The sequence below is a fragment of the Pinus tabuliformis genome, chromosome 2_1 (genome assembly GCF_031772625.1).
Source record: "Pinus tabuliformis cultivar Carrire ecotype Pingquan chromosome 2_1, CPIR1, whole genome shotgun sequence".
Taxonomy (NCBI): Eukaryota; Viridiplantae; Streptophyta; class Pinopsida; order Pinales; family Pinaceae; genus Pinus; species Pinus tabuliformis.
The window spans coordinates 133761417-133788591 of NC_142299.1; the positions used below are offsets into that span (position 1 = coordinate 133761417).

Below are 27175 nucleotides of genomic sequence, written 5' to 3' on the forward strand. Positions count from 1 at the left end.
TGACGTAGAACACACATTTGTGCGGATTGAGTCGTATTTTGTAGTGTCGACAGCGTAGAAATATTGCTCTTAAATGCTGCGGATGTTAAGTCCGCTTTCGCGAATGAGCCGGGAGGTCATCGAGATATTGTTGAATGATATTTTTGATGTCGTGGAAGGCGTAATTCATTTCCCTTTGAAAAGTTGCTCCCGCGTTCTTCAAACCAAAGGGTAATTTTCAATACGCGAATGTGCCCCACGGACAAATGAACGCAGTCTTTGACTGGTCCTATGGGTGGATATTTATTTGAATATACCCGGAGAATCCATCCATAAATGAAAAGATTTCACAACCGGCGCATTCATCAATTATCTGGTCGATGAAAGGTGTAGGATAGTTGTCCTTTGGACAAGCTTGGTTTACATCCCTATAATCGACGCACACGCTTATGGTTCCTTGTCTTTTCATAACAGGAACGATGTTCGAAACCCAATCGGTGAGAGGAACCGGATAGATAAAACCAGCGTGAAGGAGTTTCTCAACTTCAGACTTAATGGCAGCGGCTTTCTTGGGGTGCACCTGCCGAGGCCGTTGTCGTACTGGTTTAACATCCGGATACATCTTTATCTCATGTTCAACTATACTTGAGTCAATGCCTGGCATTTCATCATACGACCAGGCAAAGACATCTCTAAATTCGCGAAAAAGAGCGTTATATATTTCCAGCTCTGTAGGAGAACAACCTTGGACAACATAAATATTCTCCACCACATTTGCTTTGGTTGAGATATTAATGGCTATTGTTTCCTCAATGTTGGATAGGTTTCGTTCGAAATCCACCGTGTTTACAGTATTCGATATAAAATCGGAAACTGATGGATGGAGTAGGTCGTCCAGAGTTTCTTCTGTAAGAAGGGAACGATGGTGGAAATCTTTCCATGGTCCCTCTTTAATTGTCATTGATTGAAGGATCCCTTCATCAGTGTAATACACTTTTGACCAAGGATCTAAAGAGGTACCATATTCTCCAGACCTATCTATCCAAACGCTCGATGAGCGTTGATTTGGGTTGGCCTTCCAAGCTAGAAACATTGATTGCTATAATATTTCTATTGGGCTTGGAGGCAACACCATCGTATGATCCATGTCATTATCGTTTTCTGAAGACTTCGGGATAGAAGAAATCATATTGCAGGTTCCTACGGATGCTACTTCTGCCAGATCAATTGGAGGTGGAAGTGCGAAAGTACCCATCAACACAGGGTCTTTTAGTAGGCCTACTCCGATATTTTGGAGCGAATGACTGCTCCCATGGATCAACGGAATGCTTCCCGTAACTTGAGAACCATTTGGAAGGAAAGTGTGTTGGTCGATGATTGTAACCTTTCCTTGATAAGGAAATGCAATCTTCCTAAAATAGGTCGACACAATTGCGGCCATGGCGTATATCCACGGCCTTCCCAGTAGAATGTTGTAATCGAGGTTTCCGTCGATAACTTCAACATCCATTTCTACTGTTTTTCCTCCTAGTTCGACTTGCAAGTTACTTAAAATACTGTATGGGGTATATGTTCGTCCATCAAATGCTTTTAGTGTTGTCGATGATCTTGACAAGGTTGAAGATCCCAAAGTTTTCTAGCAACTCATCGACATAATACATGTTGATGCTCCCTCATAAATTATCGTTCTATGAACAATTTCGTTGAGGGCTTTCACTTGAATAAGGAAAGCTAGTTGAGCTGGCAACTGCGGATCGTATCCTTCATGAATGAAAGATACCAGATTGGAATCCTTTGGGTCAACCCCACCGATAGCTGATAATAGGGCCTGCCTTTGGGAAGGGCAATTTTGAAGTACTTCAAGGGTCAACATAACTGATGGCGATCACGCCAAGTCCTCCACTACATTGTAGTGTTGTGCAGCTCTTGCACGAGGATTAAATGTCGATTTGTGTACTACTCCCTTAGGCGGTTTTATCATCAGTTCCGGAATTACGGGTGGCACAACTTCTTTCGAAGTTGTTGTCGAACTACTAGGTTGATCACTATCCTTGTTGTTCGACATCTGTGGATTGCCATAATCTTTGTTCCTTGTGGATATCAAAGCATCGTTCTGATGTTTTGAAATCGACAACATTAGCACTTGTGACAAGGAAGCATTTTCATTGGCAACCAGATTTGTTCCTGGGTTGGGAAACGAATCAGTTAGAACCGCAGAAGTTTTCGATCCTTTAAAGAATTTATTAACTTCGGTTTTGTGCGGACATTCTTTTGTCCAATGATCCCCCTCGCATATCATGCAAGGACCCTTTTTCCCTTTTTCAGGTTGGTTTGCGGAAGCTTTTTCAGGGGATGACGACCCCTGTTTTTTGTTCTTCCCCTTTTTTTCTTCTTGCCCCCTAGCTGCTTGGTTTCTTTGCCTTTGTCTGATGAGACGACATTTACTTCCGAGGCAAGAAGTTCATCTGCATTTTGACTTGAATTCTTACGAGCCTTCTTCGATTGGGCCTTTTTCGATTTCGCGTCTGTGGTGCCAATCACGCTGTCGTCGGCATGAGAGTCATTATTTTATTTAGGCGGCGGAGGAACTGGAAATTCTGGTCTAGGCGCGTCAGGTATTTTGTCGTAGATTGTGCCGGACTGAGTATAAATCAAGTCCAGATATTGCGCACGAGCAATAACTTGCTCTTCCGTGACAACTCCCCCTTTTGCAACATCTTCTGTTATAGAAGGTAATAAATACTTAATGAACCACTTAGCTAAAAGCTTATCAGGAAGGTACGTTTTTACCATTCTATGACGACGACGCCACTCATGAATATGATCAGATATGTGAGTAGCTATCGTTTGCTTGAAGTTGGTAAGTAGTTCTCTTCCCATTTCATACCTGATAGGTAATTGAAAATGGGTTAAGAAAGTCGTTGCAAGGGTACTGAAGTTGTCAAAGGAAGCTCTTGGAAATTCAATATACCATGTTGCTGCCGGACTAGTCAGAGTCCTCTGAAAAAGGCGAATCCTGATCGAATCATCATTCAAGGTATTCGACGAACACCACAGATGGAATGTCATCACATGATTCGACGGATATTCACCTGGATTTCCATTAAATTTAGGAATATCCGATGGAAGTTTATGCGGAATCGCAGGCCACCAAGGGGCGTAAGCGATTGGATCGTTTGTTAAACGGTTTAGATCAGGTAACTCTAAAGTTGCCACGAATGGTAACTGTTGATTTAGGTTAGGCGACACATACCCAGGATACGATGGAATCGCCTGAGCCGTCGGTCTTTGCATACCAACATAGTGCATTTGATGTTGATAACTCTGATAGGGTTGATGAGCATAACCACCATAAAATGGTTGGTTTTGACCGTTTTGAATATACGGTTGCCCACTGTTTGCAAAGATTTGTTGCTCAGCTCCTTGGTACACTTGTTGGAATTGCGGTTGTTGGTATTTCACCAGCCATGGTTGTGACACCACATGTTGTTTCCCGATACTAACCGTTTGACCAAGGTGAGGGGTAATAGTACCCGTTTGGACCTGTGTCATTCCACCAGTTGGAGATTGAGGTTGAGTCGCAGGGTTAAACGGTTGTTGCATTACAACCTGAGATACCTGAGGTTGACATACAACAGGTAGCGTTTGCACTTGCAACACTGTTACAATAGCTGGTGTGGTTGGAATATTCGACATAGGTAAACATTGTTGCATAGAATATACAACACTTGGTTGTTGAGGTAGTGTCGGTACCCAACCGCTAGATGAAATTCCAGCGTAACCTATACTTTTTTGCGAGCTCCTGTATGGTGGTCCTCCTGTAGGAGTTAATGAAAAGGCATATTTCCCCCCATACAGTGGTAGTCCGGTACTCAAAGGAATAATTTTCCCTTGAGGAGCGGATTGCCCAAATTGACTTCTTGAAAGATCAATTTGTTGAGTCCCAACATAAGAGTTTCCTAGTGCTATACCGGGTAAACAAACAGGAACAGACCATACTGTCGAAAGAGCACCTTGCAGAGCTTCCTCTAGCGACTGAGAGCTAGTAGGAACAGATGGTATGTCGGCGAACATCGTTGGGGTAACAGCAGGAAGTTCTGTCGTCGCTGTATCGGATGATACAGTTCTAGATGTCGAGGGTTGTTCAGACATTTCAAGTCTATCCAAAAGACTACCTAGCGATTCTACAGGAGCATCCGATTGCGGTAGGCTAACTTCCGAAGAAGATGGATACAGAGTGATCCCGACTCCAAATTGCGATGGAGTACTAGATGGAAGATCCTCTACTATCTCTTCGATAGCAATCAAACCAGGTGGAAGAGGTAGACCGTCAGGTCCGTAAAAGATTTCTGGTGCCGAAGAAGGTATGGTATCTACAGCGACAGATGTTCTAGGAACAACACTATCCGAACCGGTTACAGATGAAACTAGTTCAGTAACACACGTGTTTACCCTCAAACTAGGATCAGTGATACTGTCCCTCGGTAACTGTAGAACTTCTTCTGTAGAGGCAGGGATACCAGAAACGTTTGGAGTAACCGGAATTTCAGAGGTGGTTGGAACGATAGTTCTAACTTTACCAGGAGATTTAGATCCGGTTAAACGAGTTCGTTTTGCCCGCAGTGGTTTCGATTCTAGGGACAAAGACGGTTGACTCGCTAGTCTCCGCGAACGACGGGGGTTCAATTGACTTTCTTCCACGATTGCGGATTACTCGATCAACTAAAAATAAAAGGGGAAGTATATTTCCGATTTGAATAAATTTTAGATGCTTGGACACAACTTTGTTTTTTCAGTTTTAAAGAGTCGAGAAAAAACAAAAGATGACTCTAGTCTCCTTCGATGTTTTAACGAGCCCGAAGTGACAAATGCTCGGATGGACTTTTTCCGTTATAGAGTCTGAAAAAAGGCCAAAAGGAACTGCTCTAGAGATCTAGGAATAGAAGGTGTACCAGATCAATCACAAAACTGCAGAATACGTTTTACGGTACGGCAGTCAATCTTCCCGAATGTTGTGTTCGGTGCATTGCGATTGATAAGGCGGCAGACACGGCTTCCTATGGATAAAAGCTTTAATCCTATAATGGTCTCCCAATATATACGCGACGGTACGTGGGAGCTCAAGTCCGTATTGGCAGCTATCGACTCACAGTGGAGCAATCACCCAACCACTCATCGACAATTACCAGGTTTAAAGACGTCGGAACACGTCTCTATCCTAGACCTCTAGATGTTGTGTTAAGTTCCAAAGCGTTGTTAGGTTCATTTAGTTTATTTTAAAGTTGATCTTTCTTATGAAGTTTGCCTTTTGAGGTTCACCGCGTGATGATGGATGTAATTCCTAAATGCAATCTAAAGATGATAAGCAAGTTTTATCTTCTTTTCAGATTATGAAAATCATAGCTACTAAGGGAAAGAGAATCCAATTCTTTTCTCAAAGAGCATAGAGCACACTTTACAATGCACTTCTTCCTAAATCAAACCACACAAACTGTTTAAAATGAAAATGTACAATGCATGTATTTATTTTCCAACTTTCTTTAGTGTATGCAAAAGAAATCTAAATGTGCAAACTTGAATTTTTTCAAAAGCGAAAGCGATTTAACAATTTCCTTTTTCAAAGATGAGAGAGAGGGTAGAAAAACACTCAACAATTTTTCTTTTCGAAAGGAGAAAAAGCTTTGCGACTCTTTTAAAATGCACCAATTCGAATCAAAAGCAAAAGTAGATCATATAATCAACACTTTTAAAGGGTGTTTGGCTGCCTATGGCTGAAAGAGACACTTTTCAAACACAAATCGACAGCTTGATTAAACTAATTTTTGCAAAAGAGAGACTGAAAATGATAAAAATACAATGAAAAACACTAACAGTCCTTTGCACATTTGGGGTTGGAATTTATGCAAGGAAAAGATGTTTCTGAACAGAGGGACACTGATCTAAGGCTGCAAAAACAGAGAATAAAACTGAAGGAAGTGAAACTGGGGGCCAAAATCAGTGGCAAAAGGCTCCAACAGTCCAGCGCACCTATTACACAGGCTACCTGCGCTTAAGAGCAGGTGGTCAGTTCAGAACCTGCGCTGGCTCAGTGACGAGACTTTTGACTGGCTCTGGGTCACTATTTTCAGTTTAGTTCAATATTTTAGGCCGTGTAAAAGATCAGTAAGCTTGATAAATAAAGGGAGATATGAAATGAAGGTTCTAAGCTACCATAAAGAGAACAAAATAGAGAGTTTGTAGATCGATTGTTCAACTCTTAAACATCCCGGACATCGACTGAAGTAGCTTTGATCTACTATGCATTCGTAAAACGAATGCAGTTCGAAGGCTATCTGGCTAATCTTTAGACTCCGTCTATGTGTTTATAAGATAAACAATAGCAAATAGACAAACAAACTATAAGCAAGTTCTCCCCAGTGGAGTCACCATTTTTGTTACAGGGATTAGTGTCCACACAGATCTACTCTATCCCACTAAGGTATGGTAGTGCCTTAGAAACAAAATCACAACAAAGTTTAACTTGATTTCCTTTTATATGAATAGATAGAAGAAGAGAGAGGGGGCCAACCTGTGTCTTCTGTCTGAACTCCTCACTTGAATCTTCCTCCTTCTTGTAGCCGTTCGGTTCTTGTCCACTTCTATGCCCAGCTTTTAGGAATATCTATGAAATCAAAGCAACCAGATACTATGCAAGAACAAAGATCTATCATATAAGAAATCTAGGTTCAGTGTAGATTAGCCATTCACATGTATAAGCATAAACACATAATGCACAAGTAAATGGAAGGAAAAAGAATAGCTTTATTGATCAAATAAGTCAAGAGAGTTACAACCAGCTGTTCTGACCCAGCATCATCCTCTTGACATGAAAGAGTTCTCTTAGAACCTCATACAAAAGCAATCACCCAACAAGCTCAAAGATCTCCTCAAGAAACTATCAGCACTTCCTTGCAATAAGCCAAAATTCCAACCTCTGGATCTCATGGAAAGGGATCCATTTATAGCCATTTATCAAGGTCATGAGTCAGCTTCTTTGTTTTTGATTAGTGTCCTCCCAACTGACAGTCCATGCTTCCACTTGGTGAATGAGCATCTATGACTCATCCAAGGTCGAATTCTGAGTAGCAAGTGTCACAGGAGAGAGTTATGGAAGATTCCATGACTTTCCACTTCGCAAACCAACACTACCATTTGTCACTTTCCTGCCCAGCGCACCCTGTAGAAGGGCTACCTGCTCTTAAACGCAGGTGCACAGTGTATCTACCTGCTCTTAAATGCAGGCAGACCATGGAGCAAGTGCTCTTATCCTGAATTGACCTGTTTTGAGTGGTTTTTTCAGAAGGACTTTCTGAGAGGAGCTGTAATCCTTTGACCTTTCTCCTTTAGGGGTTGATGCAACACTTTTAGGGACTAAGAATCCCTTGAATTATGGATATTTGTCGCTTGGAGTCGCAGGACCCAAAAATATCTATAACACATCCTACTCTCACTTCCACTACTTGTGGTTTTGGACAGTGATAGTTATGGGAAAAAGTAACAAGTTGCACAAGGGGGAACCTAGGGACCTAATCTCCTTGAAGCATATCCAGAAATTCAAGAATGATTTTGGGAGGTTGGTTAGGACGAGTTCTTTTTCAGATGCAGTGGTTATCATAATGGGATTTCTCAATCCTTTCTGAAGGGTTTGATGGTTAGGGGGTCAGTATTGGATATATTTCCTTCTCTGTTACAAAGGAAGTGGTTACAAAGGCTATAAGCCTCCCTGTTGATGGAGAACGCTAGTTTAAAAGCTGCATTTTAGCTGGAATTGACATTCGTTTTTTCTTAAAGGATGAGTATAAGGACAAACCATGGAATTTGGAGGTGAAGAGATCTTGGCAGAAGGACAAACCTAACCTTCTCCTTAGGATCACTCAGTCTTATTTCACCTATGTAGGACGTTTCAACATACTCAATAGGTATCATTTTCAATTTCTTGCTTACATTGCTGGACAAGTAAGAATGGATGCTCTTTTTTTTACTAACGAGTCTCAAAAAGATGTCAGCAAGAGTGAGGGCCAAAGCTTATGTATCATCCCACTTCATTTATCACAAGAGCCTAATCAAGATATTAATTGAAAACCATTTAAGGAAGGTTAACAGAACATGGGAGCATTTTCTTTTCTTGGGGATTTTGTAGAGTTTGTCTCACCTAAACCTAAGTACATGAGAAAAAGGAAAAGAATTAATAATCTTGTTGAAACACCCCACACCTTAGAGTAGGGGACTTTTTCTGTCCAGACTATGAGTCAAAAGAAAAACATGATGATAAAACCTCCTCCTCTAGTTCCTAAGATGAAAAAGGTATACACAAGAAGAAATAGGAGACTTTTGGAAAAGAAAAGCTTTTCCCCTCCTCATATGCCATCTCTTGAACATATTGAAGCTGTTGAACCTGAGACAGAAGAAATAGAAGCTACTAAGGAGACCACACTAGCTGAAATCTATGGGGGAAGAAGGCCTCACATTAGACCACTAAGCAATTTGATGTTGAAATTCAAGCTTAAACAAAACCCTAGCTTGGCACAACAATTTATTGAGGTAGACGATACACTTTAAAGATATATGGTCATAAAAAAAGAGAAGCCTACGAGTTATAGGAAGCCTAAGGGTCAAATCAAAGAGCTTGATGTTAAAGAAATAAAACTAGGAAAAGGAGACAGGGTGAGGTTGATTTTTTTTTTTGGAGGCAGCTAGCAAACTCAACTAAAACATTTACAGTGCAGAGTCTAGTTTTGCAAATTTCCTTTTGGGAGAATTTCGATGAAGCGCAAACAATTAATATGTTAGTGCTATTTTCGCTTCATTTTGGATTAGTGCTGACAGTTAAATTGTCAATGCGAATTTACCTATGTTTTGAGACATCACTGACATTTAATCTATTAGTGGTGCCCAGTTTTTCTCTTGATTTGAGGTATGCCAATTATTTTGTCAATGATCAGGAAATTACTATTTTTTAAGGAAACAAGGAGAAATTTACATACATCGTTGAAGGAAGGATTTATGTACCAGATTCCCTTTTTTGTGGATCAAGACCAAATTTCAAGGAATAAATTGCCATAACAAGCATGATGATGAAGCAAGATTTTCAAATAATATGGGTGGAATATCAATAATCAATTTTGATCCTTAGCTTCAGCCAAGTCTTTAGCAACAACATAGTTCTCAGATATGGAATATTATTATCTTGTCTATGATTGAACAATGTAATGTATTTAGTTTTAATTAGAGATTGTAAACATGGCTATGGTTTTGTAAGTACTCTATAAAGGTGATAATGAAAGAAAACCAATGGTTCCAAATTTGAGAAAGAATTGTAATTTGTGTATGTGCTTCGTTTATGTTGGTTAATCATAGGTGACTAGTGATCGGAAGAACGTAGTGTTTCAAAGCTGAGAATTCATGTGTTGATATGTTCTAGTTTGTTTCTTGGTGAATGTGTTTACCTCTGTTATTTTCATTTAAATGCTTTAATATTCATGCTTGGATGAAGGTATTAAAGGTGAAAGTCATGTTCATTTTCACACTTTGTCTTTCCCATTCAAGTATCACTTTTCTTATCTAAACTGAACAAAATTCTTCTATCAGATCCTCTATTTTAAACAATTTTTTGTTATTTTCTCCTACCACTCTCAATAGTAAGGTCTTCTAAGGATATATAAACTATCTTTCTCTTAGCCTCTGTCACTACATCAAATTTTCTAGTCGTCGCTAATTTATTTACGATTTCTATGACTCCATGCCCAAGGATACACTTTCTTTTCTTACCATCATTTCCAAAACCCTACTGAACTCATGATCTAGCCATTGTACTAAGGACACAACCAACAGCTGAGGTGACACTCGGTAGTTGAATTGTAAAGGAGAGAGCCCTCTCCGAGTTGAAGGGGCTAGCCTTTGGCCCTAAAGTTAGTTTTAAAGGGTTATCTTAGGGGTTTTCCCTTTACAACCAAGGGGAAAACTTGTGAGAGATAACATGACCCATGATTTAATAAGTTGTACATGTGGCATGTTGGGTAGGTGGTTGTTTCTTTGAAAGTGTGGTCAATTCCACTAGAGGCTGATTAGTCTATTAACAAATTTTTAGCACCAATAATAGGGCCACTTGGTAGCCTCTCATAGGGCCACATGGTGCCCTCTGATTGGACCACCTCACCAATGTATATCGTTAATTCAACTGTTGCATGCCCTCACGTGATTGGTCCACCTGCCCTCCATACAACCCATTCAAGATATGACATTAGCACCATGTTTGTGTATAGACTGTCGTGTTAGCATCCATACCCTGCACAATCAACCCTACAAGTTGACTCTTTTACTATTCAGCCAAAAATTTTGAACATGATAACTTGCTCATATGGCGTCATATTGAGGTGATTCAAGCATCGTTGGAATCCTAAGATCTCTACAATTTGGCATTGGTTTCAGGAGATTTTGAGCACTTTGATTTTTGAGCATTTTCTGGAACCCTTGGATCAAGCATGGATCTTCTACAACCTCCTATGTTTTTGGTAAGAACTTTGAAATATTCTCTTTTAAAATCGAAAATTTTCTTCAATGTAAAGAGTTGATTGAGTACTGGTCTAATAACCCGTGAAGTTTGTGATGCTTTTGTATTAGATCTTATAAACACGCATTGGATGAAAAGTGTTTATGCAAGGTAGGAAAAGCTACATCTTCCCAAAAAGCATGGAAAATCCTAGAAGAAGAATTTTGTTTAAAGGAAAGTGACATGCAACAACAAGTTGTGTCACAGTCTGTTAAAAAATCAATAGAGAATTTAGCCACAAATATAAGAGTTAATGACCAAGACTCTAGGAAGAAAATAGAAATTGGAGAATTTGTTCATATGGATGAAGAAGATGCAACAAAGATTGAAGAGAGAGAATTTTTTTGAACACACAAATGGCAGCAACAACATAGGAAAGATAAACATGAGAGCGCATTTATTATTAACAAATGATATACATTTATAGTACATGGTGTGATTGTTGGGTTCCACATCCCAAGGTCTCTTGGACTTCCTTAGTCTATTCGGCTTCCACACTAACCCTTAGAGGATTAGGTGTCCAACATTCCCCCCCTTAATACGAAGGGTTATGTATGAGTCCAAGAAGAGAGTTATAATACAAAATGTGCAAAAATTCATGGCAGCACTAGGCTGAATGCGCTCTTTGAAATGTTGGTATAAAGGGCAGTGGTTTAAGGATGACCACCAACACTGGAACGCTTAGTGCAGTCCCCAGAACTCTTCCAAGTCTGGCATGAAGCTCAAGTATTATGCTAAAGGAAGTGCTTCTGATATTTTGAAGAGGGAAACCTTCAACCATGAAAGGGAGGTCTCACCCCGCATAAAAGGGAGAATCTCAACCTGAAAATGAAGGTCTCAACCTGTGATGGTTTAAGGATTACCACCAACTCTGGAATGCGTAATGCAATTCTTGGAACTCATCCAAAACTGGCAAGAAGATGAAGTCTTCTGCTAGAGGAAGTGTCCCCAATTCTATTCCTGGAACTCTTCCGAAACTGGCAAGAAGCTGAAGTCTTCTGTTAGACGGAGTGTCCCAAATTCTTTGAAGAGGCATTACCAACTGAAGGCATGCTTAGGGGCATCTTTGTCTTTGGCTACAACTCTAAAAATGGTGTGGCGGGTTGTGGCTCAGGCTCGCTTGATGTGACTTTGAAGCTTGTAGATGACCATCATTTCCCCCCTGTCACATACAAGGTGAGATGATGGAGAAAACTCAACTGTAAGACTGTTCAATACTCTAGAACAAGTTCTGACATGTGACTGGAATATCTTCTTGGTTGTTGATGCCCATTGCCAAGAAGCGATCCATCCAAGATGAATCTTTGTTCTTGCAGGATGTTTGTTTCTGAAGCATCTGTGTGAAGAATGGGTGGTTTTATGAAAATTCTTACATGGATGAAGATCAAAACAGTGATCTTTCAAATGGCCAACTTGGTCACACTATTGGCATTTCACAATTTGTTGTTGTGGAAGAGGGCAAAATCTGGAACAACTGGAGGTGAACTGTCATGAGGAGCAGGTGAACTATCATGAATGAATCCAACACTTTGAAACTGAATGGGCTTTGATTAATCTGGAATATAAAAGAACACGTCCTTGTCATATCCAAGACCAGTTATGTGCTTGTTGTGGACAAGCCCTTCCCAAGGTCTGATGATGGCCTTGGGAAATGCAAACTGAACTTTTGCATCTGCATGTAACTTTGCTGCTTTATTGGGTACTAAATCTGAATGAACTGTAACATTATTGACTTGCTATTGATGGGTTTTTGACTCAATGTTCTCAACAAAAACATGTTCAGAATGACGGCTCCATTATTTTAATTCTTCTTGTTGTAGCTGAGATTTAAGCTCCAAAAATTCTATCTTTTCTTGTGCATACTACAGACAGATTTTAATATCACAGAGAGTGTTCTTGCTGATTTTCACTGTATCATGATTAGTAGAATGCATCAAAGTTTTCAAGAATTCTAATACTTCAGTAATTTGAGCCATATTCTCCATTGTCAAACTGATCACAACTATGACCCAATGAGTAAAAGTAACACCCACTCATAATACAAAGACACAACAATATCCTCTATTAATGTGCACCTATTGACCAGTGTGCAACCAGCAAGCACCAATTACTCTTATGCAACAGTCGAAGTAACAAGGAATCAATGCATATATATGTAGATTGTGTTTGTATCCCTTCGACCTCCAAATCTATAGGTTGCTTGTATTTTGCATGACACACAAGCACCACAAAATTATGTTACTTGAAAAATACTACAAGTATACAAACTTTAAGCTTTCTTGAAATGCCCTTCCATGTTTGACCGTGTAGTGACTCTTTCAACTTCAACATAGCATGCCCTTTCAAGAGCCTTCCAACCATGCACAATTTTCAAAATTACAACGTATAGCTATTGTAGAAGAACTATTTAACATTGTATTCACACCATTCACCACAGCCACAAACAGTGGTAATGAAACAGTGCTATTAACAACAACACATGAATCAATACACAATACAAAGGGTTTGACTTCTTTGACTCAACGCACAATATATAGTTTTAGAGAACGCCCAGGTTAGGAAACAAACACAAAAAGAATGAGACAATGTAGCATACGCTCAAATAGAGTTGGTGTGGAGCATTATATGTCAGGAGGAGGTAATTGGGGAAACGCAGTTGAAACAATACCAACAGGGAAACATATTTGAAACAATACGATGTATATGAACAGTGTTATACTTATGGACAGTGTTCAACAACGTATATAATTGGACAACGTTAATGTATATAACCTGGAGCAGCCTTCTTTGCAGCTGGCTTCTTTGCTGGGGCAGCTGGTTTAGCAGCCTTGGTTGGCTTGGTAGCAGGAGCCTTCGTAGACTTGATGGATGGAGCAGCGTGATACCAACAACTTATCAACCAACAGTGTGAGCGTTTTGGATGAATGAAGACCCTCTAGTTCACCGTGGAGCAGCGTTCAATGGATACCAACATAGGACACCAGCATAGGAGCAACGCACCAATGAAAGGATTATTCCGGGAACTGCATCAAGGGACCATCATTTTTTTCTTCTCGTTGTCCAAGTATACTATGACTGCCATTGTTAACCCAAAAGGACTCCCATCAAAATCAACAGCTGCTGCTTTTGGAAAGGAATCACAGTCGTTTCAGTCACAGGCTTTGCCAAATCCATTGGAATAAACTTGAAACCCCATTGCTACATTCCAACATCGGGCACTTATAACACTAAGTTTTGGATCTATTGGGAGTATCCACAGAAACACGTTGTACATACAATAGCCGATTCACGCCTATTTATACTCCAACTCCTACTACGAGCATATTATTTTTCTATCTCCTCCGCAATCCGGTAAACTCAAAATCAAAATCTCAAATACACAAAACTTGTGATATCTCATTTAAACTGTGATATCATCGATTCAGGTTGGTTTGGATATCGTAATCAAAATTTACAATTTTGTACGCGCAAGATTTTTGATACCATGCATCAAGCTAGTTTCAATGCATATTAGAAAACAACAACGCAGTAATATATATCAACATAATACATTGAAATAATTCATGCAGGGATACAACAAAAGCAAGACAACAGACGGTTTGTCTCCCTGTAATGAGCTACTCTGAAAATAGATGGAAATCTTAGCCTTGAGCTCCTTGAGCTAGTTTAAAAATATGATTTCCTTTTGTTGTGGAGCTCATGAACCTTAATCATGGCCATTTCGATTCAAATCCCTGCACTTAAAAATGCTTCACAAATTTAACTCTTAAATCCTCACAACATCCATTTAAATCCGCCACAAAGCCCCAACAACCGATGTTGTCAATGTTGTATCTAGAAAACATCAAATTTCAAGTATAGAAAAGTATTTGCATTAGTTACTGACATTCGCTTCCTCATTCCTTCTCTCAGGAAAGAGTTTAATGCACCACCAGTACAAACGCCTAGAAAATAATGGAGAACGGAAAAGGCACAACCTCTTCCCCCGATCCAGCTAATAACTCCTCTCAAGAATTTTGGATGCAAGAAGACACCGTAGAAATTCTAAAATGAGCTTGGAGAAATGAGAAAGCTTCTCGAGAAATTCTCACCTTCCAAGCAGCCAGGAATCTTGAGACATCAACAGATTCCACTCAGACAATACAGGAGGCCAATACTTCTGACATTGTGAAATGCAGTGCATGCAATTTCCCCCCTGCAATTTATGACTGCTACTCCAAGCCAAGCACTAATCACTACTGTTAAAATTCGTCTTCTGTTCAAGTTAACGTCTGTGCCTCCAGGAATTGTAGAAATGGTAAAAGGCAGCTTGGAAGTAGTCAAATTGGCGATTCAAGATTCAAGCAGCGCTGCAATTCTTCCAATAATTGTTGTAAATCTAATAAGATCAGAGTCAGTCAAATCAGTGATGGAATATCGTTGGATACATTCAAGAAGACTTAATAGTGTACAATGAACCTATTTCTAACAACGAATCATTCTACATTCACTGTCATAGGATAGCTGACAAAATGAGTGGCATCAATTTTTTATTTTTATTTTTTTATCCCATTCTTGACACCAGTACGCAAAAAGGATGTAACGGTTCCTTCAATGGGTAATGGTGACAGCGTGCAACAAGAATAGTAATGACAGTTCTGATAAGCAGGAAGGAAAAGTGCTCAGGAGCGTCAAGTATGCATGGAACGTTACAGCTAATGAAGACTAGGCCAGCGCTATTCAAGGCAACTTAGACCAGCTGCGCAGGGAATAACAATGTGCCAATTTTTTTCTTTTCTACCTAAGGCATAAACTGTGAGGAAGAAAACTACACAGGCCACACATCATGGCTCTGATACCATGTTAAACACACACATGGCAGCAACAACATAGGAAAGATAAACATGAGAGTGTGTTTATTATTAACAAACGATATACATTTATAGTACATGGCGTGACCATTGGATTCCACATCCCAAGGTCTCTTGGACTTCCTTAGTCTATTCGGCTTCCACACTAACCCTAGGATTAGGTGTCCAAAAAATTTCAAGCCTTTGTGTATGCAGTAGAGAGAGATCATATAAGTGATTGAGAACTCCATTGTAACGTGAATCATGAAGATGATGATGGCCTTTTTGCATAAGAGGTTGAAACATTTAAATTTGAGAATGACACACAGATTTTTTCATATGAAGTAATGGTTTGCACAACTAAGAGTGCATCTCTCGTGAATTCAATAACAATTGAAGAACTTGGTGAAGTTGAAATTGTATTTGAGTACATGCATGCTTAGATATCTCACCATAGAATGGATGAAAATTATGTTGATGACATTTGTGGTCTACTTTTTTAAATAGGGATTGATGGTGGCAATATGGAAGGTGTCATTTTTTTATGAAGAATTGGAGGTTGAACTTGTCATTATAGTAGGAAGTTATGAAGCAAAAGTTGGGACTTCTAATGAAGCAATGTGTAATATAGAAGAAAAAGTTGGAATTGCTTATGAAGTGGTGCGTAATCTAGCAGCAACTAACGATCAAGAAAAGGATGAAGTGATTCCAGAGTTTTTTAATGAGAATATCCAATAACTGACGATCAAGAAAAGGATGAAGTGATTCAAAAGTTTTTTATGAGAATATAAAATAATTGCATAACAGTGGAAGATTGTCTGAATGAAGTTGAAGAGTCTGAGAAGAAAAAGGAAGAGATGACAGAGGTAGAGAAAAAACAAAAATCAGAGAAAGCTCTCATTGCAGTGCATAATGAAGATGTTTTTAACATTGATTTTGAGTGTGTAGATAAACATGACAACAATCCAATTATAATTATAGCTAAAAGAGAAGATGAAGAAAAAAGCGTAGGAAAGGACATGGAATTTTTTGAAGATGAAGAAGAAAGCATTGAAATAACCTTTTAGCAATGGAGTAAAAAAGAGATCAAATATTGCTATCAAGAAATATGGTAGAAAGAAGATCAGGAATATGAAGCGCAAGAAGCAGAGCGAAGTTCAAATTTTGAAGATGAAGACTTGTGGTAGCAGCGCATGATTGAACGAATCTTTGAAGAGAAAGTTGTAGAAGACATACTTAGAAAGCTTAAATTGTTTTTTAGAACAAATACAAGAGAAGCCAAAGAAAAATTGTGATAGCAACAAGTGAGAATTATGGATCTTACAACAAGAAAGCGCAACCAAGAATGAAGCAGTTTCGAGGGTATAGAATTTGGAAGAAACGAAAAATAAAATGCAACATTTTAAAAGTTTTGAGTCATTGTAAGCCTAGCTAGACTTAGACCAACATACATGTTTAAATTATGATTGAATCAATTTTTAATTGTAAACTTAGCATCAATAGTTGAGTCATGATTAAGTTAAGGTTGAGGCCATAAGTAAGGAGGAGTGTTAGAAATAGTAATTACTCCCATATGTATGCAATGCATAAAAAGATGAGCTAAATTAAGAAAAACAAGTAGAGTCTAATATTAGAAGTAAATCAAATTTAAGTTTGCATGACTTAAAGTCTACATGAATCTATATTTAATAAGTTTGGTGTTTATATAAATATGATTGGAAATGTGAAATACAAAAAAGGAAAAATATTATGAATAGAAGTTTTTAAGGTATAAAAATAGCTTATGTATTTTTATCTCCCTCTAATCGACAAAATTTAATCATAATATTTGTAAATTAACAAAATATAGAATATGCTGATTTATCTCTGGCTCTAACCAACAAAATTTACTCGTAATATTTGTGAATTAACCAAATATAAAATACGTTGACATTGAAACTTTTACACTCATCACCCTATATCAATAGTTATTTCCCATCACTTCTTAAACAATGTCATTATCCATAGATCAAGAAGAGATAGAGAAGGCAAATGATGAAGCAAATTCGTCACTGTCCTTTAGCGTTTGAGCTGCTACGCAATAAATACATAGATGACGTTCCGTCTTATTCTTCGAAGCTGTTGAGCCAGCCTAGGGAAAGGAAGCGCTCCTTTTATATTCAGAAGATGGCCCACCTTCATCTTCACCTTCATATTCAGAAGATGGCCCATCTTCATCTTCACCTTCATATTTGTAACACTCTCGGAATTCCACGGACACACTTAAATCTTCACTTTCTGATGGCCCACCTTCTTCTTCACCTTCACCTTCACCTCCTTCTTCACTTTCTGATGGCCCACCTTCTTCTTCACTTTCTAGCCACGACAAGTCGGGACAGGAAGCGCTCCTTTTATATTCAGAAGATGGCCCACCTTCACCTTCACCCTCTGGCCACAAGTCGAAACCCAATTTGTAGCACTGTAGGTTTGCGAGGGACCCACTTTCATTATCAAGATCTTCGGTCATTGTCTGGGCCAATGTGTCCCACTCCTCTCTTAAATTCTCTTCAGCTCTCCTCAGCCACCACTTGTCGGCATAGCCTTCCCGTCTGCCAATATAAAAAAATGACCACTTGTAGCCACGTGAGGCTTCTTCCCATCTGCCAATAGTTTGATAAAACATTTTTGAGAAAGTCCAATTACTAAACAGAGTTTGATAAATTTATTTTCACCCGCCTCCACTTCAAAGCAAACCAACATGGACATTTCTTCGTTCTTAAACATTCATAATCTTTTATATAAAGGAAAGCATTTGCATATAAAAATTTCTAAACATCACTAGTGTTAACATTAAAGTGTAAACATACTCACCTGCCAAATAATGCAAATTTCGACGGATCAATTGCCCGACAACAGATGATGGAGTATCTCAGTATAACTACTATTGCTCCACACTTCATCCGTCTCCACAGCTCAGCCTTTTGATTAAACTGCTTAGAATATTGGGCCAATCTAAACATCTCCTCTAAAACAAACAGCCACCCAATTCGCCATTTGGAAGGAAGAGTTTCCAATCGCTCCAAAAGATCCGCAACCGCAAGAAGACCTGCAACAGCCCACTCTGCCACTCTTATATCCTTCACCAGACTCTTAACGACCGTGTTGAGTGCATTTTCTTCAGAGTGACGAGAAATGACATCTTTCTGAAAAAGCATAAAAGAAAATTTTAGATTCAATACTTGGCACAGGAGCTCCTACAATGAATTTCATGTTCCAACTAAAAAAATAATCAAGGGTCGTCAAATTAGGGAGAAGTTTAATACGCACAACCCAATCCTCGTTTTGTCCCTCGGACAGGAAATTCTTTAACCTCCTCAAGCCTCTTGACCAAGTCGGCCAAGTCACCCTTGGCGGTGACCTCTTTTTCCCCTCCTATGAGAAATAAGAGATGCAAAATATGATTAGGTTAATAAAAAAAAAGAAATGATTCAGAAAATTAAGAATAGATGATGCCAAAGAAAGCAATCCACCTTGTTCAATTTGCAAAGCTGATAAAGTTGCAGTCCCCATAGGTGAGATATGTAGTCTGTCAAGGCATCGAAATAGACATCCGCATTTTGTTGCTCAACGGCTGCAGCGGACGCTGTCCTCATTTTCTTATCAAGGCTGCTGTCCTCATCGTGCATTTCTTTTCCTTCCTCCTTCAACATTGAGTTTATCAATCGCTGTACTTTATCTCTCCTATCGGCTTCGTACAAAATCTCGTTGATATTCCTTGCTTGTAAAGCTCCAACCATTTTCCCCACCTCGTTGAAGAAGGTAAAGGATCCGTCCGATCCAGGCTTAAATAGAAGAGAATGTAAAATAGTTTTCAGTTCACACAATTGCTCGTCACTTTGGTCCATTCCATTCATTTCTTCTTCCAAATGGTGAAGACGCATTATAAATCTCACAGTTTCATGCCTTGATAAATTTAACAAAGACGTCCCTTCCATCTCAGTTGTATTTTCCAAGGGATGATAATATTCTTTGGAGGTATTTTCCAAGGGAAACCGTCTCAGTTCATGGATAAATGGAATAAAGTGAATGCTGTCCCTGAACTGCTCCATTGCACTCCGCATAAACCATGTCATATCTTCACGACTCCCGCCAAAGAAGCATATAAATTTTCCTTGAAGCATTAGGCTTTTCACCTGGTCAGAAACAACAACAAAAGCAAAAATACGATTCAAAATCAATGATCAGTCATTTATTCATCATTATTTTCCCTTCCATTTACATTTATATCATGATGCCAATATATATAATAATAAAACAAACAAAATTATTTACCTGGACGGAGACACTTTCCAAGTGGTTGAAAAGGAACTCCAAAGTCGACATATTCTTTAGCTCTTGCCATTCATTTTTTCTTACTTCTTCAATTTTTCCCAACATAGTAAGAGGAGCGTTTACTCCCCATCTCACCTGATATGATTCACTTTCTAAATAGTTAAAAAAAAGCTTAAACACCTCTCCCCTATCCCTCATATCCCCCGGGGATATAGGTGGTCTATAAATAGTGATTCTCCCGTTTGGATATATGATCCAATTTATACTTGGATACCATTTTCCACATACATTATCCTCATTATCCTCTTCCCATTCAGTGCACTGTTTATCCAGAAAGTAATGTACTTCCCTTGTTATTGTCGTCCATGAATTTTGGAGGACAAGCCAAGGAACTTCCCTTGAGAACTGCTTATATACATCGAATACATCTCTAGATACCCTTGTTCGCCACAGAAGAGGAATTGAAATAATTTCAAAATTAAGTGTCTCTTTCCCCCAAAGATACATCTCCTTCAAAGACGGAAGACGAATGTCAATAGAAAATGAGTGGGGAGGTCTCATTTCTAAAAGAATAGTTTTGCCTTCCAATTTGTCGACTCCGCAAGTCACTTCGGAGTGTGCTGTTGGATCCTATAATGGGCAAGCCAAAACGAGCAGAACAATGTAAACGAGGCAGGGAAAATTTGTAATTTAACTAAATATTAATAAATATCAAAACAAATTTCAATGGCCAAAACCAGTGTAAAAATTAATTAAATTTTAATTAGATTTTAAATTATTATTATTAATTATAAAAATAATTAATTTACTTATTAAATTTAAATTGGTAATAAAATTTTTAATTATTTAGATTCACCAATTTCTTACAATATTATGCCATAATATATAGCTTACTAATATCACATATTTCAAAATTTAACTCAGGTTTATGTCATATATTGATATGATTGTATTTTTAATCAATAAATTTAATTAAAAAAAATTATAATAATTCTTATTGAATTAAAATTCTAAAATTACAATTATAAATAAATAAACTTATTAATTTAATTACAAAATTAACTATTAAAAATATTTTAAAACATTAAATAGCTATTAATTTTTATTATACATCTAATAATTATTAATAATAAAATTAAAATTCTAAAATTACAATTAAAAAATAAATAATAATTAAATTAAAATTCTAAATTACAATTAGAAAATAAACGTTTTGATTAATAACAAAATCTGCCCTACAAAGTTTTGAGTTCGATGCTACAATGATGACGGCAACAAAATAAGTGAGAGCAATGAGTTAAATAATGTTGAAAACTGTAAAATGGAGTAAAAAATTGGTTTAGTGACATAGACATGACCTGATTAGAATTGGTAATCAAAATTAACTCAACTGGATTCTAAGTTCGGGACATCACACGGGCCCACAGATAATGATGTTAAAGGCATTCATACCTGTTGTACTGATGACTCATTCTTTTGAAACACGGGAGTCCTTTCATCCCCTCCAGGTGCAAACAATTCTTTTAACAACTCTAGATTACTACTCTCTAGATTACTACTCTCTTCATGCCTTTCTGCTTGAAGCTCCTTCAGCCGTAGGTATCTCTTACAGTTACTCACCACAAATTCCTTCATTTCAGTTTCTGTCAAAAGTCTCCAACAAGGGCGATATTCATCCCTCTCATGGCCATCCCCCACCTGCATCCTCCTATCAATATGAAGATAACGACGGTTGTCATATTTATTACTTACATCTAATGTCAAGTGCACTTTTGCAAGCATCTGGGTGGCACGAGTTGTGGGCACAACAAATATATTATCCTTGACTTTGGTGGAAAAGTTATCAAAATTTGGACCAATATAAATTACTCTTATCTGCATTTCATCTATCATCTCTTCAATGATGGACCCCAGCTCCCACGTGACAAGGATGTTTAGTGGAAGATGAAATAGATGGACGTGCTCTCCTAGTGTATTAGTAAGCAGGCCATCAAGTTCCCCTAAAAGACTCTTTTTTATGTTCTCCTTTTCAACCCTGGACAAATCCTGAAAGAAAAATGTGAAGTTGTTATGGTCCATATTTATTATAAAAGTTAACATAATGCATGCACTAACAATGTTGGTATCAATAAATACGGATGGGTGGTATCATCACCTGCCCTGAAATAACTGTAAAGGACCATGATCCACCTCCATCTCTCTTAATTTCTGCCCACATGTCCACCAACTGTTTGCTTCCCTCGATGTACACAACTTGGAATCTGTTCATCTTTACCACGTGGTCCATAGATTTTCCTTCTAGCTTTCCGCACCAGCTCAAATCTAGACTTTGCAATGACATTAGGCAATGGAAATCTAAAGGGAGTTTCTCTAAATTTCTGCAGCCATTCAAATCTAGATTTTGCAAGGAGGAGAGGCAGTGGAAGTCATTGCATAGCTCTCTAAGCTTTTTGCAATTTCTAAGATCCAACACCTCCAAATTTTTGAGTTGACCAAAACTTTCTGGAAGCTTCTGTAGTGATTCACAGCTTTTAAAGAGCAGCACTTTTAGACTTGCTAATTGACCAAACCGATCTGGAAGCTTCTTTAGCCTTTCGCAACCTTCAAATGAAAGATGTGTGATAAAGGAGAGGTTGCAAAGCCCATCGGGTAGTTTCGTTAGAGTCTCACACCCTGACACACCCAAGGCCCGCAATAGCTTCAACTCTCCAATGCCTTCAGGAATACTTTCTAGTCTTCTGCAATCAGTTAAATTTAATTCAACAAGGCGTGTTAAGTTTCCTAGGCCTTTAGGAATACGTTTTAGTCCTCTACAACCAGCTAAATTTAATTCAAGAAGGCATGTTAAGTTTCGTATGCCTTTAGGAATACTTTGTAGAGATTCACAACCATGTAAATTTAATTCAACAAGGCGTGTTAAGTTTCCTAGGCAGGGAGGGAGATTTAATAGTCTTCTGCAGCCTGACAAATTCAATAATGTCAATGATGAAAGTTTCTCGGCACTGTCTGGAAGTGCCTCTAAATGCCGGCAACCATCTAGATGGAGTTCTCGCAGAGAACTCAAGGATCCGAAATCAACAGGCAACTCAGTCAAACTTGAACAACAGTCCATTTTCAATATCCTTAAAGACTGAAGCTTTGAAATTGAATCCGGCAGCTTCGTAATAGATCCGCAGTTTGAAAGAGATAGCTCATGCAACCCTTTTAGTTGATCTCCCAGATTTTTTGGCAGATTTTTCAACCTTGAAAAGTTGACCAATCGTAGTATTCTCAAATGTTTAAGTTGTTGAAGATCATTGGAATAGATTTGAAAGGCATCGGAAATTGATGTTCCATCAAATTCCATGTGCCTTAAACTTGAAGGCATCTGCAAGTTATGCAACTGATACGTCACAATCGTATGATTCATTAAAATTAGTAAAACAATTTCTGACCTAGATTCAATTTTTCAGGAAAAATGAATGGGGAAATAGCATCACTTGCCTTAGATAGCTTCAACTCATCATTGGGTTGATAACTGAGGTACCTCAATTTCGTGAAGTTTGACAAATCATGAAACGGCAGCTGCAGAGCTTTTGCTTCAAAAAATACCAACTCCTTGAATGGTTCACTGCACTTGCCCTCCACATTTGCCAGATGATCTCCAAGTCGAAGAACTCTCAATGATTTAGACATTGAGTCGAGTGTTGCTGCAGATATTTGCAAAGCATCTTTATTGTCACTCAACCAAATGCCTTTAATCCCTCCAGCATCCTGCATCCCATTATAAAAGTATAATTAAATTAAAATAAAAACGGAGACTGTATAAACAAACATGTATATCCGTTCATAGATTTGTTACCTTCGGTTCGAGGAACTCCGTGAGTTTGCTTGCACTGGTCAATGCCAACCTCACTTCCTTTCCTTCTGAGTCCTTTGACTTTTGGCGAGCAAGTCTTAAGATGACGTCGTGTACACTTGCAACGTTATTTGTGGTTTTTGTAACAAGTGCTCTGCTTTCTAACCTTTTCAGTTTTTTCTTTCCCACAATGTGTTCCACTGCCTCCCAATCCCATCCTTTAAAATATGAGCATATGTCTAAAAATGGCTCTATACAATCATGGGGAAGAGCATCATAGGCAAAGGCGCAGTGCATAGGCCCAAAATTACTCGGCAATTTATTTTTCTGGAGCACCAGTTTAGAATAAGCTTCTTGTTTATTAGGAGCGCGACCTATGAATGGTGCCGCTAATGTTAACATGAGGGGAATTCCGCCACATGTGTCTATGATGTCATTGAATTGATGGTCATTTATTTCATCATTTATTTCCCTCGTTAAAATCAACATTGCTGCTTCACGCTGAATTTCCTGCATCGGATAGATTTTGGGATTTGTACACGGCCTTGGGCATGCATTCTTCACTTCTTCGTTACGTGCGGTAAGGAGGAGCCTCACCTTCTTTGCCTCCGTCATGTCCATTGGCAAAAGCTTTCTAAGGGCATCTCTGTCCCAAACGTTATCAATGTAAATAAATGCTTGCACTTGCTTTAATCTTTCTAGCAGCTCTCTCTGTCCAGCCTCGTGGGTTTTAATCTCTGAAATAGTGCCTCCAAGTTCCATCAAGATCTCTTTTTGCAGTTTTACTATATCACTATCTTTACTATCTTCACCCATCTGAACCATGGAATATTTAAAATCCGCAAGTTTTGAATCGACGGTTTCTTTTGAAACCACCGCATCTGCGAGGGTGGTCTTGCCCATCCCTCCGAAACCATGGAGAATAACCGTGACCACTTTCTGATCACTCTCAATTTCCAAACGCCTAACAACCTCTTCAATTGACTCATCGATTCCAACTGTTACAACAATATTCAACACCGGATCCATATTTAAAGTTATTAATAATAAAATAAAACTCACAATAAGTATAAAATTCAATATAATTTATTTTGAAAATATATTTACCAGCGTGGTCAGGATATATTCTGGACACATGGGGATTCCTCATAGACTCGATGGCACCTAAAACATGCTCAAAGTAAGCTGAATTCCTCTTAGCCTGCTCGGCGTTGGAATCAAAAACACGCCCAAAGTTAGCTGAATTCCTCTTAGCCAGGTGGTCGCTGGAAGCTTTAACACCCCCAATGGCATCGAAATTACGCATACCGATATCCAGAATAATTTTCGAATACATTGTATTTAGCTTCTGTGTAATGCCACTCAGATCGGCTTTGTCTGTGCTTGTTGAGAAGAACCTGCAATCAAGCGATGAAATTAAATGAAAAACACTTCTTTCCTATATTTGGGCATACCCATGAGCTTTGTGTGCATTTGACTACGACAACAGCCCTGATCTTTATATAGCGCGTGGTAAATAAGATTGGTTACCACAAAATGTTGAGTATTTACCTTCTCCAGCCCGAATGGCTAAGCTGAGTACAGCACGTTATTGCGCCTTCAACAACTAATTTTGTTGCGTCTTCGATTACATTGAACGTTCCCTTGGGGCTTTCATTCAATTGTTTGACAACTCTGGCAAGCTGATTCATTTCTTTGATAAGATCCCAACACCCGACTTTGTTATCGGAAAGATTGTGAAATGTTTCCAAAGTATAAGCTACCACAAGCAGTCCTGAAGTAACAACGCTTGCCTTTCCTATATCCTTAAGGATGGTTGTAACAGGTCCAGATATAACATCTTTCTGAATACCATAGAAAAGAAGAGAAAATTTCATATTTAAAATAATTATATTCGACTTTCAGTTTCAGTTGCAAGTGATGAAATTATCAATGAGGACTAATACACACCAATTCAGAAGCAAAATCTAATCCTTTTTCCAGTGACTCCGTGAGGTTCTTCAATTTGGGTCCAAATGACAATATGTCCTTCAATTTGTTTAAGTCTTTAGGCCAAGGGAAATTTATGGGATTCGATGGTTCTTTATTTGGAAGCATTTCCTAAAAAAAATGAAATATATTCATATCAGATATTATCATACAATAATTATAATACTATATAAGAATATAATTCACAATCTAATTATAATATAATTCGTCTTTTTTCTCAGATGGAAAGGAAAGATTGTGATCCACCTGCGCTCTCACTTTCAAAAGCCAAGATATGTGATCTACAAGTTGATCGACCACTTTTTCGTCGGCTTGGTCAATATGTATTATGCGGCCAATGACATCTGATTTAGTTACACCAGTGGAAGAGGAAGATGATGGAGCTTCTGAACCAGTACGATTGACATCCACGTGTTCTCCTTCGGATTTCACTGGAAGATTAGAAGATCCAGAGGATGAAGGTTCATCCCACTGGGTTGCTCCTGAAACATTGGGATGGGCATTCACGTCTTCTCCCCCAGATTTCTGTGGAATATTCTGAGATTTGGAGAGTGGAGGTTTAGCGCACTGATGGGTTCTTGAAACATCGGGATTGGGATCGACAGGTTGTTCTATCTCATCTTTCCTTGGAGTTACAACATCAGAAGATCCAGGGATTGGAGCTTCACTGCGCTTGGGAGGTCCTGGAAGAGTTTCTGCACAATCACAAGCAGCATCAGTATTATCATTTGCAGAACCATGTGCTGACGGCCGTCAAATGTAGAAGCCGAAGGGTCTTGTGTGAAATTGACTGCATTATTATTAATAATATCCAGAAACATAAATAAAAACATTGTATCTATTATATTATGCTATAAAAACATTGTACCTGTTGTATTAACAATTGCACAAGGCGAGCTCTGAGGACCTGCTGAAGCGGGATTATATTGTCCTTCTTCATCTGATGCAGATGAAGAAAAGCAGCAGAAGCGCTTGCAACAAGAGCGTTTGGTTCCGGCCATTTCTCTCCTTCAACACACAGAAATGAAATGATGGTAAAACCAGAGTCCTGTGCTTGGCTCTCCTTGAAAAATGATAACAGAATACTTAATGTTAATATGATGTTACGATAACATGCTGACCACAATTCAATTGCATGAGCGAAGGAGGCATGAGTTGTAAAGATTATAACAACTATCACAAAGGAAAATCGATGGAATCTAGCTATGACTTGTGGTCAATTAATGCGTTCATGTCACAACCCAACTATGAATTATTAATATTATATTTGTTTTTAAGACACTCAGAGAGGAAAAGTTGAGATTTTATTTTTATTTTTTATATAGATGATGAGATTTTTCTTTAATGGATGAGGAGGTGTCTATTCGTTAAACCTTATCCTAATGGGCCCAGGTGAGAATGGTTGAGTATCTACTCGTTAAACCTAATACAATGATAAAAACATGTGTCTAATGAGAATTTATCTTGAATCGAGGAGTAAATAATGGATGAGAATTTATCTTGAATCGAAGAGTAAATAGGTTTTTCTAATAATAATAATTCATTCAGATTTATATTATATATATTGCGAGGAAGATATTGCAGTAAGTGAATGAATACAGTTTTTGTTGTAATAAAAAGTGTAAGACTGTTAAATTTAGT

The 27175-nt window shown here is 38.4% G+C and overlaps 2 protein-coding genes across 3 annotated transcripts; both read right to left on the minus strand.

Moving 5' to 3' along the window:
- Positions 1 to 17393: 17393 nt before the first annotated feature.
- On the minus strand, positions 17394 to 23116 carry LOC149199127 (uncharacterized). 2 transcript variants are annotated; one of them, XM_089402307.1, is made up of 8 exons: positions 21863 to 23116; positions 21160 to 21753; positions 19708 to 20337; positions 18906 to 19568; positions 18703 to 18807; positions 18247 to 18578; positions 17704 to 18035; positions 17394 to 17577 (listed from the first exon to the last, which is right to left on the minus strand). In XM_089402307.1, the coding sequence occupies exons 1-8, from the start codon at positions 23114 to 23116 to the stop codon at positions 17528 to 17530; spliced, it is 3960 nt and encodes a 1319-aa protein (XP_089258433.1). In that variant the 3' UTR covers positions 17394 to 17527. The 2 variants fall into 2 exon arrangements, with proteins under 2 accessions (XP_089258433.1, XP_089258432.1); XM_089402306.1 differs by having other exon boundaries at positions 17394 to 18035.
- A 5-nt stretch (positions 23117 to 23121) lies between these two features.
- On the minus strand, positions 23122 to 26720 carry LOC149199128 (uncharacterized). The gene is made up of 7 exons (XM_089402308.1): positions 26403 to 26720; positions 25781 to 26229; positions 25496 to 25645; positions 25097 to 25389; positions 24653 to 24942; positions 23549 to 24543; positions 23122 to 23460 (listed from the first exon to the last, which is right to left on the minus strand). Exons 1-7 carry the CDS (start codon positions 26533 to 26535, stop codon positions 23122 to 23124), a joined length of 2649 nt encoding a protein of 882 aa, XP_089258434.1. The 5' UTR covers positions 26536 to 26720.
- Between the last annotated feature and the right edge of the window lie 455 nt (positions 26721 to 27175).